This window comes from Haliotis asinina, chromosome 1, assembly GCF_037392515.1.
Source record: "Haliotis asinina isolate JCU_RB_2024 chromosome 1, JCU_Hal_asi_v2, whole genome shotgun sequence".
Classification (NCBI taxonomy): Eukaryota; Metazoa; Mollusca; class Gastropoda; order Lepetellida; family Haliotidae; genus Haliotis; species Haliotis asinina.
Genome location: NC_090280.1, coordinates 98,710,471 through 98,728,485, shown reverse-complemented (window position 1 = coordinate 98,728,485; position 18,015 = coordinate 98,710,471). Strand labels below are relative to the sequence as shown.

The 18,015-nt window shown below is 37.7% G+C and overlaps 1 protein-coding gene across 1 annotated transcript in view; it reads right to left on the bottom strand.

The window, feature by feature from the left end:
- Nucleotides 1-4,831: 4,831 nt before the first annotated feature.
- Nucleotides 4,832-18,015, bottom strand: part of LOC137277426 (kinesin-like protein KIF12) — a 35,184-nt gene continuing 22,000 nt past the window's right edge. The window contains exons 2-8 of the mRNA XM_067809150.1: nt 17,565-17,636; nt 14,403-14,481; nt 13,645-13,766; nt 12,958-13,033; nt 5,763-5,900; nt 5,379-5,514; nt 4,832-4,899 (exon numbers count right to left, since the gene is read on the bottom strand). Coding sequence (XP_067665251.1) covers nt 4,832-4,899; nt 5,379-5,514; nt 5,763-5,900; nt 12,958-13,033; nt 13,645-13,766; nt 14,403-14,481; nt 17,565-17,636 — 691 coding nt within the window. The remainder of the gene's footprint in view (nt 4,900-5,378; nt 5,515-5,762; nt 5,901-12,957; nt 13,034-13,644; nt 13,767-14,402; nt 14,482-17,564; nt 17,637-18,015) is intronic.

Sequence of the window (18,015 nt, the reverse complement as noted above, 5' to 3'; positions counted from 1 at the left end):
TGCCTTGTATTGTGATGCATTCAATGCTGCAATGAGCCTTTCACGTAAATCTGAAGTTTCATTGATATCCGCTGTAAAATCCTCACCATAGCAATGCAAGCGTCTTCACAACCGATCACTTTCACACCCAATCAGCTTAGAAAGATTCAACAATGAGAGTTTATGCAAAACAATGACCGCTGGGCTAAGGTCTGAGTCAGACGTATGCAAGTCCTTTTCAGAGAGGGTTGATCGGAAAGGCAGACGTGACTTTAAACTCACTGTCCTCTGTAAGCAGTGTCCAGTTTAAACATCAAATATGACATTATTTCTGAGTGGAAACACATTAAACCTGACTGAGAAGATGATATTGATTTCAAACTTCATAAACTCAAAATCTCCTTACTGAGTTCCTGTATAAAGTGGAAGTCAGTAATTCCTGGTGTGGTGTGTAAAGTCAGGGCTAGCATGCCTCAGCATGGTTACAGTTATCACGGTTCATCTGGAGTTTGGAGTATGTTAGTAACGAACAAACACTGCTTATCTTTATAGGTCACTAATGGTCACTTTATCTGCAGTCACAACACTTGGACTACTGGACAACCTATATGTAACTGTAACATACGTCACATATGGGATGACACTTTCTCAGTAAAGTACAAATTCTAGTACATTTTTAGCTGACTCCCATCCAGGATTCAAACCCACACTTTCAGAGTCAGGCACCTAATTGCCAGCACACAAAGTCAGCCACCTAACCCGCTCAGCCACTGCAACTTTCTAAATGGCTTTGTGTAATCATCTGACATGTAACTGTTGACTGTGATATCCCTCAGTATGAGAAAAGGCACCAATATACAGTAATAACACTGGCTGTCTCATGCTCAGTTTACATAGTTCAGCAACGGAACTAGTTCTGAGGGAACACTTATATTGGCATATATCATAAAATATATCTGAAAATGAATTTGTTCCAAAGTTGTGACATGTTTTCACTTATCATATCTGATCGGATCACCTATAAACATTCAAACTGTAACATATTCAGCTGAACAACTGACATTCCTTTGCATGTGTTTGTGATGGATGCCGCCAGTCGGGCTGAATACTCTTTCCTTTTCACAAATATCTCGCATCATTACTGTTTTATAATGACTCATAAACACATGTCTATGATATAGCACAAATTATATGTGTGTTTATTGGAGATATGATGTGAGTATGGCATTTGGGATGTTTTTTGTTGCCAGATGTACTAAATGCTAAAAAGGAGGAGTATACATTTGTGAACATTCCACACACACCACTACCCACATTATCAAACACACCCCAATTCCCACCAGATCCCCACCCCTATTCTCATCACCACTCTGACTCCAAATATACATCAGTGTACCAGCTTATTGAAGTTAGCCACGATATGGATAGCTGTAACTAATGGCATTCTAATGTGTACAACTCTGAACAGTGCAAATACTATCTCAAGGATTATGCTGACGAGATTCATATACCTGAGTCAGAGATCAGCCAATAAAAGAAGGGGTATTGTTGCAGTAGAAATCTCTCCGATGAGTAAACACTCAGTCATAAATAGCTGCAATAACACTTGAAGTGTCAGCTCAAGATATTGACCATGAGGCCGATAGGAAAGAGGGTGTTTAATGAAAGCTAACATGTGATACATCAATCAATTCTCAGACCTGATGAGAAATCAATGTGTCTGGGGTAGGGTGATGAATGCAGGGTGGGAACTGGGGTAGTGTTTGGAGTAATTTACACAACATATGAATCTTGGGTAAAGTTGAGAGTAATCACATAGGTTATCAAAACAAGAATAAATATGAGTCATCACACAGTATGTGACAACCCAGTTGTGTTGAGAGTAATCACATTTACCACAGGATTTAAGTACAAGAATAAATGTGAGTAATGGTAACAAGAGTCATCAGAAGATAACATATTCCCCCTTCCCCACCATATTTGAAAGGACAAATCATCTGACAGTTACTTGATGATTTTTTAGACTAAGTGCTACAATGAAAACCAGGAAAAATAAAACTGCAAAAACCTTGTAAATAGCAAAAGCCACCACTTTGAGGTCTGCCTCAAATATCAGCTAAGTATTGCTGAAAGATATTAAATAGTTTTTGAGTTGTGCTCCGGAAATGAAGCCCATCCCTCCATTTGGAGACTAAATCAGAATCGTTTCCATGGAAACTGGGACAATGATACATCACAAATATCTGTAAATAGCAGAAGGCACCCCTTTAGTGTCTCCCCAACATACCTGCCAAGTTTTAGAGAGAGATATTAAGAAATTTCTTGAGTTCTGCTCCAGAATTGAAGCCCATCTCTCCATTTTGACACTAAGTCCACATCATTTCTACGGAAACCCAGAAAATGATAAATCACAAAAACCTGTAAATACTAAAAGGCACCACTTTAGGGTCTGCTACATATATCTACTAAGTTTTGCTAACAGATAGTAGGAAGTTTTTGAGTTCTGCTCCGGAAAAGAAACACACCTCTCACTTAAATAAGAAATCACAAAAAACTGTAAATGGCAAAAGGCACCAGTTTAGGGTCTCTCACACATATCTACCAATTTTTGCTGAAAAATACTGAACGGCTTTCGAGTTCTGTTCCGGAAACAAAGCCCATCCCTCCATTTTGAGACAAAGTCCAAAACATTTCCATGGAAACTGAGAAAATAAGAAATCACAAAAACCTGTAAATAGCAAAAGGTACTACCATAGGTTCTGACTGATATGTCTACCAAGTTTTGCAGAAAAATATTGAATGGTTTTCTGGTTATGCTCCAGGTTAAAGCCATCCCTCCATTTTGAGACAAAGGCCGAAATATTTCCATGGAAACCGCAAAGATAATAAATCACAAAAACCTGTAAATAACAAAAGGCACCACTTTAGGTTCTGGTTGATATATCTACCAAGTTTTGCAGAAAAATATTGAACAGATTTTTAGTTCTGCTCCTGAAACAAAGCCCACCCCACCATTACACTAACGCCAAAATGTTCCATGGAAAAAACAAAAAAAAATAAAAATGCCCAAAATCTGTAAATAGCAAAAGGCACAAAAATAGGTTCAGATTATCATATCTATCAAGTTTGGTCTAAAACTATTAAACGGTTTCTGAGTTGTGTTCTGGAAACAAAATGATTATGGATGGACGGATGGATGAACGGACAGACAGACGAGGTGTTGACTATATCCCCCTGCATTATATACCAGGGGGATAATCACACAGTATATGACAACCCAGTAGTGTTGAGAGTAATTGCACAAGGTATGGTCCAGGCCCCTATTACCCTAAACAAACTGAAGTCTGAGTTTTGACTGAAGTCAAGAGTTCTTACTCAAATTTGAGAAAAACCGAGGAAAACTTCCCAGAATGGACTGAAATTGAAATTTAACTCAAACATAGTGGACAATTTACTTTGGTGGGCAGATTTCTCTAGTTGTTTAGCTATTTCTATTTCAAAGATGCAGTTGGGTTTTATAATTCAGTTGTTTCAAAGTGTCTAACTTTGAAAGTTTGAAATTTTAGAAAAACTTTTGTTTGTTTCGAAAAATTAGGGCCAGGCAGAGTTTAGAGTAATCTATCTCATCAGGGAAAATACATGGGCATATTTGAAAGCCATCACACAGGGTTTAGTGTACGTAGAATTGGGAGTGTTCTCACAGGGAATAAAACAAGGGTAGAGTTGGGAGTATTCTCACAGGGAATAAGACAAGGGCAGAGTTGGGAGTAAACCCACATCTGTGAATCCAAGTTGACTTGAGGGTAATCATGTTTGGTATACACCCAAGGTACTGTGAGCTGAGTTGAGAGTAACCATACAACATATGTATATTTATATGCACAGGTAAAAGTAATCATATCGGTATGAAACCTGGTAGGATCAGTGATAATCATTGGGTTTGAGAAATCACACAAGGAAAGTACTGGTAGAGTCAAGAGAAAATAAACTATATATTAATCCATGATAGATTAGAGTGCACTCATACAGGGCATGTGCCCATAGACTTAATTCCTTGAAATTTGTGAGTAATCACACACTATATGACACTATATTATACTAGAGTAGAATAGCGTAGTCACAGAGTAGGGTCATACATACTCAGGTAGAGCCAAGGGTATTGACATTGGGTACACATTCACATACAGCGGAGAGTAATTGAAACTGCATCCACCCAAGGTAAATAGTAATCACAGAATGAGATTCCTGGTGGAGTTGGTTGTAATCACTAAGGACATGATTCATGGTAGAGTTGGTTGTAATGACATGGCACATGATTCATGGTAGAATTGGTTGTAATCACAAAGGACAAGATTCATGGTAGAATTGGTTGTAATCACAAAGGACAAGATTCATGGTAGAATGGGTTGTAATCACACAGGGTATGATTCATGGCAGGGTTGGTTGTAATGTAGAATTGGTTGTAATCACAAAGGACAAGATTCATGGTAGAATTGGTTGTAATCACAAAGGACAAGATTCATGGTAGAATGGGTTGTAATCACACAGGGTATGATTCATGGCAGGGTTGGTTGTAATGTAGAATTGGTTGTAATCACAAAGGACAAGATTCATGGTAGAAATGGTTGTAATCACAAAGAACAAGATTCATGGTAGAATTGGTTGTAATCACACAGGGTATGATTCATGGCAGGTTTGGTTGTAATGACATGGCGCATGATTCATGGTAGAATTGGTTGTAATCACAAAGGACAAGATTCATGGTAGATTTGGTTGTAATCACAAAGGACAAGATTCATGGTAGATTTGGTTGTAATCACACAGGGTATGATTCATGGCAGAGTTGATTGAATCACATGGCACATGATTCATAGTAGAACTGGTTGTAACCACACAGGGTATGATTCAATGTAGAGTTGACTGTAAACACATTGGGTATGATTCATCTTAAAGATGGTTGTAATAACATTGTCATCAAACAAGGTTCTGTTTTGGGGTCAACAAGGTCTGTTCTGAGTTTCAACAAAGATGTGTTTAATGACAGGGGATATGAATACAAAGTAAATCTGAGGGCAATCACACATGGTAAAGTACAGTTTTCAAGGAAACTATAATACACAGACAAATGTCATGCCCCAACCATGTTTTTGCTGGAATATTGCCAAAGCTAAACTCATACACTGCTGCAAAAGAGCAAAGACTCTTGTGAAAATCGTGTACATCTGCATCTTCTTAATGGGCAGCTATAAAAATGGCAGCCTGGTAGGAAAACCAGACTGTAGAAATAGCACTGACAACATTTTCCATAAAGACAAGAGACTAAAACACTCCAGTGTGACAGACATGGACAATGGAAGGGCACAGACAGACAGACAGACAGACAGACACAAGCATATCACCTTCTTCCAGGACAGCCATGAGGTCATCAAGTGTCTCGCACTCCATACTGAAGAGATTCTCTACATAAAACCCCTTGTTCTTGGACCAGCGTACCGACAGGTAGCGACGATGTGAAGGGTTCAGGAGGTCTATTACCTGCAACCAACAGAAGCCTTTAAACTTTGGTCCCACTAGAACTGACACACTGAGATGCTCCTGAAGCTTCACATCTGAATCCAAAAGCAGGATCACACACAGACTGTGGCGAAACCCACAGTCATGGGTATAACGCTGACAAATCTAACCCCAGGATAATGATTTGAACCCAACATATTATGTCGTAGTACAAGTTCCAAACTGAGGTTCTGTGATTATCTGAAGATACATAATTTAGGTGTTCTCACCTGTTCATTGTAAATCTCCAGGTATGAGGCCCGGATGATCTTGTTAGCACCCAATTGTTTCAGCTGTCGGAACATGTAACGGAATGACCTCTGGATCAGGCCAAACATCTTAGGGTCAGGTTTCAGTCCATCCAGGAACTGTCAACAATCCAAGGGAGATAATTACATTGTCACAAGTTGTCAAGCAGCAGCACAATGGACGGAACCATTGGAGACTTGGGACCCATTCAAAACGCAAATGAACACTATGGGAATCTTAAGTCTATGTTAAAGTATCACCATCTTGATCATCACTCCAGGTTTCCATTCCACAAAGCCAATACACTCACAGCTAAGGCGACTGGAACTTATGTCAGATTTAAAACAGAAGTATTACTATGATCAGTTTGGCCAACACACGTGATGATTTAAGTCAAGGTATAAGATGATTTAAGTCAAGGTATAAGCAAGAGAGTGGCAATTTTGATGAAAGTTTGTCTTTCCTAAATAATTATAAATAACTTGGAGTGTGTGCTGATAACCTTATTAAATGGGGTCTCGTAACTTTTTTAAGACCGTTCATTTAAGATTCTGTTGACTAATGGTTAGTCTCTAAATGCATATGATTTTGATGAAAACAAATAATCATTTTAAACTAGGAATCTGGGAGATTCAGAACATGTCAGGAAATCTGGATTTGTTTCATTTCAGATTTTAGTAGAACGGGCTTGTAATACTGTGTTCATTCAGTTCAGTTCATTAAGAGTTACACCCAGAGACAAATATTTGGTAAATTCAAATTTCATAGTGATTTGATATCTACATAATGACTCATATCAAGAATTATACAAACTATTAGGCAAAAGAAAATATCCTCTTGAAAACTGGACTTAAAGGGGCACTAATGCGGAGCAATTTCCGTGGACTGGTGTAAACTTTTGTTATTGTTTTTCTCCCGCGAGTACCCGGATGATATCCCAGAATTCGTGACTGGTTCGTGACCTCTGCTGCGCAGTCCGTAGGCGCAACTGATAGTTTAATTATAGACAGATCAACTGAGGTGAAGTCATTTTTTACTTCATTACAAATGTATTATGAAAACAAATGAAACACTTTGAAGGTTAATCATCTGCCAGTGGTAGAAATGGTAAAAAACTATTAGGACGGAAAAATAACGAAGCCAATGTACGTCTCTATATTTTGTCTCATAACCCTAATTAGTTTATTGTCATATTTGTATGATTCTGAAAATTAACAAAAGAACACACGATCTGCTTATACTCATAGTAAATATCTAACATAACAGCAACATTTATACATTGTATAGATTGCCAATGTGGATCCTATTTCACACACATACGCGATCTAGTGTGTGTTTTCTGTCATACATTTTCTGCTGAATGCTACAATAAATAAATTAAAACAAAATGCAAATAATGAATGTAAAAAAGACTAATTTTATAGCAACAATGTCAGGCTACTACCTTATTCAGGGGTGTATCCATCAATATTCACGTAAAAGAAATCATATTCCATTCATCTGCAGCTGGTAAATCATCCTGCTCTGTGTCGCGTGTCTTACAACTGTCTCATTTGCGAAAAAGTAACACATCGTATCACGTCTTTCGATGGTGAAAACAAGATAAACCTCTCATTGGTCTCCCAAGATAGCACACCTGGCAACTAATTGTATGATGTCCACTATTCTAAGTAATTTAGTTAACCAATAATGAGCAATCAATCAATCAACGCAAGGGTGGTTAATTCTTTGAAGGGAGGATGTTGTTTTTGCACTCACACTTTACGACAGGGTGTAGTCATCTACACACTCTGCCTTTTGACAAATCCGCTAGAAGATAAAAGTAATTAATCAATCAGTGTGTTATCGGTTAATCCTTTGATCGATGTTTGCTTTTGTAACTCAGCTGATAAAACCTCTTGCATCACTTACATGCCCACATTACATAACATACAATACATTTGCCATTACAGACCTTAATTTATAATGTTGAGTATTTACTCCAGACAGGAGAAATGCCAAATGGGAATCTTTGTTGAGTAAAAGTGGTGTTACTACTAATTATACCTGATAAAAAAGCATTAATTGACCATCCAGGGAATGATGACAAATAACACGTGTATTTACACCATCAAGCGCGGGTTACAGCAAGGAAGGTGTAATCTCTGTGTCGCATGCAGCCTGAAAACACTTATGTCCGAAACTGTTTTGAGGATACCAACGGAATTTCGTTACATAAGGAATACACACTGGCATTTGCTGTGTACTTTGATAAATAGGTGAAACAAGGGTTTTTTTACGTAAGAAAATTTTCAGATTTCTCTACCAAAGGCAAAGCCATCGTTTTTTGTTTACGAATTCAAATAAATCAACTGTGTGTTTTTATTATCATAAATAAGAAACCATTGTAGCTACCATAGCTACCAAAATTTACGTATGATATTTGCTATCACAGCTCAACCAACACTCAAAACTACCGAAATATAAAGCTTTGCAATCTTCCGTACTGAAACAAAAGGCTTGCTACGTGCCCGTAGACATCATATTTTGATGTAACATGATTAAATATCGAGGTTAAAAACGCAGAAATAGGATAAAATTGGATCAGTAACTATACCATCCAAGCATCCTAAAAGTACTACACTGCTGGGATATTTGGTTACGATCGGACAAGGAATACCATGGATATTTTTAAACAAATGGCATATAATGGGCATCCGGCCTCCTGACTGTTTAGGTGAAAAAAATCTGCTAATATGGACAGGAGCCCAGTTCCTTTGTCCGTCACGGTCGAAGGAGCGGGCGCTGACCAAATTGCGGTTTGGTTTCGTAATTAGACCGTTGGCGAGAAACATTATTCGCTCCGCATCAGTGCCCCTTTAACCCAACAATTCCCAAATGAAATAAAGAAACTGATGCGAGATAGTGGGGAAATCAGGGATGATTTAAAACATAGGCAAATTCAGAAAGAATGGAATTGAGTTTTTGAAAATGTTGATGTATGATATTAATATTAAACGAATAAGCTGTTATTGAGTAATATATGCACAGATAAGTAACATTATCAGGAGAATCAGTTGAAAGGTATAGCAGCTGGTGAATATAACTGCAACACAAGTAAGATGATCAGAGTCTAAGACCATGTTACTCTGATTAATAGCATTGTTTCTTATCAGGGCCTATGTTTATTTCAGTGTGTGTTTATAGACTCTTTGCTTGCCAATTAGTTTTGTTAGGAATAAGTGTGAATTAAAGCAAACTGTTTTACAAACTTTTCCTACTGGTATATTTACTGGGAAGAAAATATATGTCTATTCATCAAAGTGAAGAGAACTAGATTTTTTATGCCTCTCTGTGTATAGCTAAATACTTGTCATGAATAAATATTTGAAACTTGTACCAGAACCACATACTATATATTTCTAAACTACCCGAAACTAATGACAGGAAACTGACTCACCACAAAATATATTTATGTGCTATGTTTGGTGAAGAAATATACTCTTGATGCTCATTAAACATCTGCTCTCGAAATGCTCACTCCATTTTCTAAGTTTGTCTTCACCAGTAAAAATCAAACATTGTTTTATCAAATGTAAAGTAACAAAAGGAATCCATGTGACAAATTTTGTGAAGAAGTATTGTACAAATTAAAGTATCTCTGCTAAAAATGGCTCCTTGTAAGGACGGATGGGTGGATGGGTGTGTGTTAAAATGAAAATCACACACATGCAAGTTTCACCTCATACATAACATTTCGTGAGCGATTATTGTACAAAAAACTGAGGTCACAAGGAAGTGCAAGTGTTGATGCTCTTGCACAACTTTCATCTCACACCGCTTTTATTATTATCCTATCAACAATGATTGTCTATGAAATATCTTCCAATTTTGTCTATATTTCATTAAAGTTAAGTTCCCCTACTTTTTTCTAAAGGTATATATGAATTGTTGAGATGTAGCATGTGTCCATGTGGACTGTCACACATTGTTACACTGACACACACACACATCACACATTACCTTGCTATTGTCAGCCATCTGCTTTACGTACTCGTTAATCTCAAAAGAAACAAACATTTACCCCATAGTTGATAGTCTCATTCCCCAATACTCAACTCACAAAAATACCACTCTATTTTGCTATGAAGGTGTAATCCCAAATAACATGATGATGTTATCGACATGATATACAAACATTATACTTATATAAACAAATAAAGGAATATATGAAAATACAAGTGTTCCTTTATATATTTCCAGAATTACACTCACAGTGCAATACAAACCTTGTGAAGAAACCTGGAAAAGAATAAAGGAACCCCTGTACTTTTAAGTGTTCCCTTATTTGTTTCTATGAGTATATACAGGGTAAAAAAGTGCATAATTTGCATGACATGGCATGGTAAATATTGAAATGGCATGGATGAACACTATTTCCTTGTCCAGTAGCATGACATGGCATGGTAAATATTGAAATGGCATGGATGAACACTATTTCCTTGTCCAGTAGCATGACATGGCATGGTAAATATTGAAATGGCATGGATGAACACTATTTCCTTGTCCAGTAGCACGACAACAATTACCAAAATAATGCTCACCATGTTTAATTTAATGCCAAAGGCAATAAATCTGATCAACTGACAATAATTTAAAACTAATTTTGCAAGTGATCAAACTGTTCATCAGCGGCACTCTCAGTCTTGCAGTTTCACACGGGTGTGAGCATTTTGAATGCCAGTGCATATGAAAGGAAATTCTGTTGTAGATGATAACATAGTTCCTGGGTTAGCTGATGAGTCCAAGAATGATGAAGCTGAAACTATCATTGCTCTCATGACAGTGTTCAGGAAATCCTGCTCTCAGGTTTACACGTTTACATGATGTTCACTAATTTATCAAACAAATTGAAACTTTGCATTTGTTTAATTAAGTTTAAGTGCATCATGAGAGATATGGGCACACTTATTTTCGCAATGTCACGCCTAAAGTATCTGTCAGTGCCCAATGGCATCCCATGAAAATATATATTTCCATCCCTGCTACACGTATCTATAGCTTTGGCTGCAAATAGTTTTAGACCCTGTGATTAGTAACTTCATGGGTATTTTATTCAGTTACTTCTCAAAACATTTCAGTGTGAATATGTTGTAGGGTTTAAATGGTCTAAGAAATGTACAATAAGACAAAAAAGATCACTAATCTTTTGTGTTGTTATGCTGTATGTATCATACATTAGGAATAAACAAAATTATGTATGTTTGAAAGACCGAGTGCATGTAGCCATATGCTCCAATGCTCAGCTAGCATACAGCCAGGAGCAAAATATGTTCTTTATATCATATGAATATCATAACATGGTATTGTATACATACTAGTTGATTGGATTTTTGTTTAACATCACACTTAGCAATGTTCCAGCTATATAGCAGCTGTCTGTAAATAATCAAGTCTGGACCTGACAATCCAGTGATCAACAGCATTAGCATTGATCTAGACAATTAGGATATAATTACATGCATCAACCAAATCAACAAGCCTCACCCCTCGATCCCATTAATTGACTTTTACAACAAGTATGGGTTGTTGAAGACAAATTATAGCCCAATCTTGACGGGTCTTAATACATATAATAAAATAACCATATAGTGTCTAAGTTTCTTCACATCTTGGAAAGAATGGAATGATTTACTTGGAAATACCCATACAAACATGCATGATAATTTATAGGTACCATAGAGAGTCGAGCATTAGATATACTCATTATATAAAAATCCAGAACCTCATAGACAATGAGCTGTGATCATGCAGCTAAAATGGTATGCCAGATAACTAAAGGGAGATAACTCCAGCCACTCTACCTTTTTGTGACACATTTGTGAAAGAAGCTAGAAGTTGTGAGGCATAGGGTACTGCAGCAGAGATGAGATCAAGAGGTTGCACCAGTGAAGTGGAAAGGTATGGATTGGTTAACAGAAGATGAGTGAGTGAGTTTAGTTTCATGCTGCACTATTCCAGCTATATCATCAGGCAGCAGTCTGTAAATAATTGAGTATGGATCAGACAATCCGGTGATCAACAGCATGAGCACAGATGTGAGACACTGGGAACTGATGACATGTGTCAACCAAGTTGACCAACACTTTAGTCGCCTCTTACGACAAGCATAATCACCTTTTGTGTCAAGCATAGGTTGCTGAAGACCTCTTCTACCCCGGATCTTCATAGATTGAAGAGATCCAGAGGTGTGCTAGTGAAGTGATTTAGTCAGAATAGGTGTTGAAGAGATGAGATCCAAAGGTGGCTTAGAGGAGAGGATAAGAGTGACAACAATATGATTTGGTACAGTCAGGTGATGGTGTTAGTGAAGTGGAGTGGTGATGAGGTAAGTGAAGTTGTAAAAAGTGGTGATGATGATAGTGGACACATGTGGACAGTGAATGTGACAGTGAAAAGGTGTCAGTGGAGGGGTGTGGTGACAGTAAAGTGGCAGAGAAGTGATGGTCATCCACGTGCACAGTCATGCCTGCACAGACTCACCCCATTTTTCTCAGTTCTCTGGGTTGACAAGCAAGCAACAGACAGCAGGTACACATGACATTAAAGGTTGGAGGGAGTTACACATAATGTCTCACAACAAACATGTTGTATCATTCACAAAAATATTTTGTGTTTCTCCTTGGGAATCAGGAAATATTTTCAGCAGTCTTGAAAGCATGTCATTTAAAACTAATATTTATTAAACAATCAAAACATTTAGTTTCTCAATAATACTAAGCAAAACAAGCAAGTATCTGGAACATATTTGAGGAATTTTCTCTGAAACTTTGAACTCAGTCAACTCTACTAAAGAATATGCCCGTTAATACTGATGGTCCTAGTTACTGAGTGTCCTGTATATATGCCTGAGGCACATATGACAAAGAATCACTGATCAAACAATACATTGTAAAAGCTGACAAATAAATAAGTAAATAAATCACTTAATACTTGGAATTAATTCTCAGACCAGAAAATGACAATTTGGTTTCAAGAGCAGCATCTACCAGTATATTAAATGCTACTAATTCAGCAGACAAGGCATACCTTATCTTGATCGCCATGGTAATATTTATGATCAAAAGGGGAGGATAAAGCAGAGGCTGATAGGAAGCATGGTTATTCCATTTCAATGTTGAGTGACAGATGACTCACCTGTTGTGGGGGACCGGTCATGGTGTGGGTCTTACCCGACCCCGTCTGACCAAATGCCAAGGCCGTACATGCATACCTGTAGATAGGGAACACAAGATCACACACACACAGAAAGATACACACTGGAACTCCTGGAATCCCACTGAAACTGTACTGATTAACAAAGGGCACTTTTTGGCATTAAATTACCAAACATCACAAAAAGGCTTTCATAAACATACTTGGAAGTTTAGGACATTTTACATGATGAAATATATAGGCCTTGTTAAAGTGAGTTTAAAAGAGCTATATTCCTAATTCAAAAACAAAATCTATGCAAAAGCCAGTTCCAGTTTTGGAGTTGTATGGAACCAGGATATACCTATCATAACAGAATGGAGATATAACACTTCTGTACACTTCTACAATGAGCTTTTGGTGTGGCAGAAACTAGGGTATGCTTGTCTCAGCAATATTCCAGCCATACGGTGGTGGTCCATAATTACCGAATCTGGACCAGACAATCCATTGATCAACACAAGAGCATCGATCTGTACAGCTGAGATATCAGCTGAGATGGGACGTGTCTACCAAGTCAGATAGTCTGACCACCTGATCCTCTTAGCTGCCTCGTACAACAAGCATGGTATCTGATGACCAATTCTAACTCAGGTCTTCACAGGTGATAATGGAAAAGAGAGTACTAACCCACTGAGCGCCATGTCCACAAGTCGGGTAATGCCAGAGTGTTCAAACAAATCCTCTTGGGAAGCATCTGGCTCAAACACAGCATTAAAGTAGAAGCTGCGCACAGTCCCTGAATTGTCAATCTGGAAAAATTAAGATCATCTCGGTATTGATTACACGATGCCATTTAGAAAGTGGTCAAATGTAACATATGTCATATTTGGGATTTCACTTTCTCAGTAAAGTACAAATTCTAGTACTTGTTTGGTTGAGTCCCATGGGAGCCATGCCAATTCACACTTATAAGAGGAGTACACAAAGTGTGTAGTCTAGACTACCAGCTGTCTGACTTACATTTTTGTGGAAGTCGCGGTGGTTGAGCATCAGCAATAAAGTCCATCCCCCAAAAAAATTGCCTATCTGTAATAATGTTCATCCCCAGGGAAAACTGCCCATCAGCAATAATGTCCATCCCCAGGAAAAATTGCCCATCAGCAATAACTTCCCCCACCCCTCCATCCCCTGGAAAAACTGCCATCAGCAATAATGTCCCTCCCATTGAAAAATTGCCCATCAGTAATAATGTCCCCCCCATGGGAAAATTTCCCATCAGCAATAATGTCTCTCCCCAAGAAAACTCTCCCATCAACAATAATGTCATCCCCAGGAAAAAATTTCCCATCAGCAATAATGCCCCTCCCTTGCAAAAGGAGTCTGTCTGCTAATATGCGCTCTTCCATTAAAGCTTGCTGCAAACCAAGCAAATCCATGCATCATACCGCAACACGACCTTCTCCTGGAAAGTTGGCAACAAACTCATCATGTCTGGACACTTCCTGGGGGTTGAGAGGTCTAACTCTGAAACAAACACACCAATTTCTGTATGTATGAAAGGGCAGCTTTAAAATGAAGAACAAGGTCAGTATTAATTGGCTTCTTTGCCTGAAACCAAGGTTTTTTTGTACTGGGGAATTAGGGACAGAATGGACAGACCATGTACATTGGAGGGCTAGAGCTCTTGCACAGAAGAAATGGAGACAGGATGGACAGTTTTGTTTAGCTCTTGCACAGCAGCAGACCTAGTGATGGGATGGGGGCCTTATTCATCTTCACCCTCACATTACTGCAGAGGAAGTTTGGACAGGATGGACAGTTTCTTTGAGAGGTATTTTAGAAGTTGTATAAGTGAAGGAAAACCAAGTTCTATGGATAGCCTACTTCTGTATTGCACCGAGTGCAACGTTTCCGTACTTACACCAAAATGTTGCTCTCATTGCAATAACGAAGTTAACTATCCATAGGTTGGAGAGACCTTGCACATCTGATCCCTTGCATTGTTAGTATAGGGACCATTTGGACAGACTATGCCGATATGTAGGACGTTGAGGCTGGTGTTCAAAAGGATATAGCGCAGCCAGTACATGATAGACCATACAGCCAGACAACAGGGTTTGTACATGCAGTCAGTCAGAAAATTGAAGTCCTTTTTAGAAGCTTTTGAAGGCCTAATCAATAATTATACAACCCCACAGAAACATATTGAACAAAAGTTGATGAATAAACATAAGGCTGATTGAATATATGGATACAACTGCCCTTACCTACACTGCATGTGCTGGGGATGCTTTGCTTCAGTTTTGTAAGATTAATTGACACACATTGTGATTGAAAGTATTATTTTATCCATAGTTTCCTCTAAAATGACAAAATTGACAGAGTTTGCTAAGTTCAGAGTCTTTTCAGGAGAAATCACTGTTAATTATGACCTTTTCAAGACTTAAACAAATTTATGGACTTTTGGAAGAAAACTTTCAAATGTCAGGATTTTCCAAGTCCATGCAAACCCAGGTGAGCAACTGTGGTGAGATCTGTCCCGTACAACACTCTCACAAGTGTCCATTGTCTGGATATAGTCTGATGTCATCAATAGGCCTACCTCTATATCCAAATCTCAGGACACAATCACAGTTCATCATGGCTCACAACGTTACCAGCGTATTTGTAACAGGGGCCATTATATCTGCTATCAGTTCATCAGGGACATGTTACGATGGAACATTTGTACAGTCACACTATAAGGTTGTACTCAACATTTGTACAAATATACATTCCTTGATGACAATCAAGACATGGTTAACTAACTTCTTTGATATCTAAGTCCACTACTACAATGACTAATATGCAGCAATGGAAACAATCAGTCACCACCTAATATTCTTGGGATTATTCAGATACAGAATATGTTTTTGGTCACTGCACTAGACATACAAACCGATTATGATGATCATGATAAATTGCAAATGGTGTCATTCAAGTATTTGGTGAATCGAACCATAGCCCTTCTTAAAATTATTATTCATGTTCACTAGAATCCAATCACTAAAATTAATTCAATTTAATATTCAATAATCATAAAGAACAGTAATAGCAGACACACAACACACATGGGTTTTAAATAATGACTAATTCAAACTTTTTGTATTATTAAGTTAGTCTACCTTGCAACTATGGAATGTGATGTCTACGTACATCAGTGATTGCTTCGTTCGGTTGAAATAATTACAGATATAATTATGTTGTTCCATGAATATGTTCCAGATATAACTGTCTATAACATGTATTACTGCTAGCCATTCTATACACGTCTATCATTCTTTGTTGTAAGCATTGTTAGTATTTATGATCTAATCCAGGTCGGGAGACTATAGCTACTGGCGTTTCTAATTATAAGCCATGTTCCTATACAGTACCAGCATATAGGTATGGATATGAGGTCAAAGGCCTCTTGAACTAATTGGTTTGGTTAATTCTTTATTGTTTAACGCTGCACTCAGCATTGTCAGGCAATCTTGTATTCTGTTCCCAAATAACATATTAACCATATTCTATCTATTATGAAATTTCTTGCATGTTTGTAATGATCAAACCCTGAGAGCAGTGGTATTGTGTCTAATTTCACTAAACTGAAATGCAAAAATTTGTATCTTTTACAGTGATGCAATTTTTCATCAGTAAATACATAACAAAACAGAATTAGTCTTGAAGAATCAAACATAGTGGAATAAATTTATAGGATATAATTCAAAGCTGCTATTTGATATCAAGCTTATGTTGTATGTAATATACAATGTGGTTCTTGGGGAAAATAACTAAGGAATAGTAAATAAATGTATTTAACGTACCACAAGGGTCACAAAGTGTAGATCCATCAATCAGACACCTTGCAAGCGATTGGTATCACACCTTCAACCGATAACTAATTGGATGGTATCAAGTGGTGATTACACAAACAGTGCTCTATAATTGTTTGGTTTGTTGTATAATGTAATGGTGGTCAGACAAATTGAACTAATCGAAGACTGGTCACAGTGACCTAACCACCAAGCAATCAATCTTGTTTTCTTATAATCGAACACTTGTTTTTCACAATGATGGTATTGTCTGTCACATTTCAAAAGCACTAAAAACCTGTTCCAAGTCGTGACTGAAAGTCTCTTAAAGCCTCCAGTTAATTTATGTTCCTAGTCATTCTTTAAAGATAAAAGGTAAAATCTGCAAATACGTTTTATGCAATTTGGAAAAACGTACAAAATACCTACCGTAAACAATTATTTTTGATGACTGATGGACGTAATGCACCAGTCATCAGTTATGATACTTGAACAATTCCCAACATTGGTCTAATGCCACACTCAGCAATATTCCAGCCATACTGAGGCAGTCTGTAAATAACCAAGTCCTTACCAGACAATCCAGTGATCAACATCATGAGCACCGATCTACGCAAATGAGATTCGATACAAAGTGTCAACCACAAGTCAGAGAGACTGAATACCCGATCCTGTTAGTTGTCTCTCATGACAAGCATGGGTTACTGAACACTAATTCTAAACTGGATCTTCACAGGTTCTTTGCTCAACAAAGTACACACTGTCACTGACCTGAGGACAACGTTGAACTGGACATCAGAGTCATCGGATGTTTCAGTCGTTGAGGAGAGGGTAGTTGAACTCCTGAAATATCATATATGATTGTTAGAATTATTATTATGATGATTAGGATGGTTAATATAGTGATGACATTATACATGAAAAAGGACCTGTTATGTCACCTAGGCAGTGCCTGACCTCTGACTCTGTCACACATCTATTATAGTCTGCAAAAAAAACATTGAGGATGGTCACTGGTCAGCATGTCATACATTCTGAAAATCCATCATTTCATGGGTCATTTTGTGTGAACCAGATGATCTAAACTGTACATGGGGGATCTGGAAATATTCATGTATGTTGACAAACTTCATGGAGTACCAGGTTTAGAACAGGTTCCTTCTGACAATTACAAGCCACAACAACAATTAAATCTAAATAACTGATATGGTTAATTTCATGA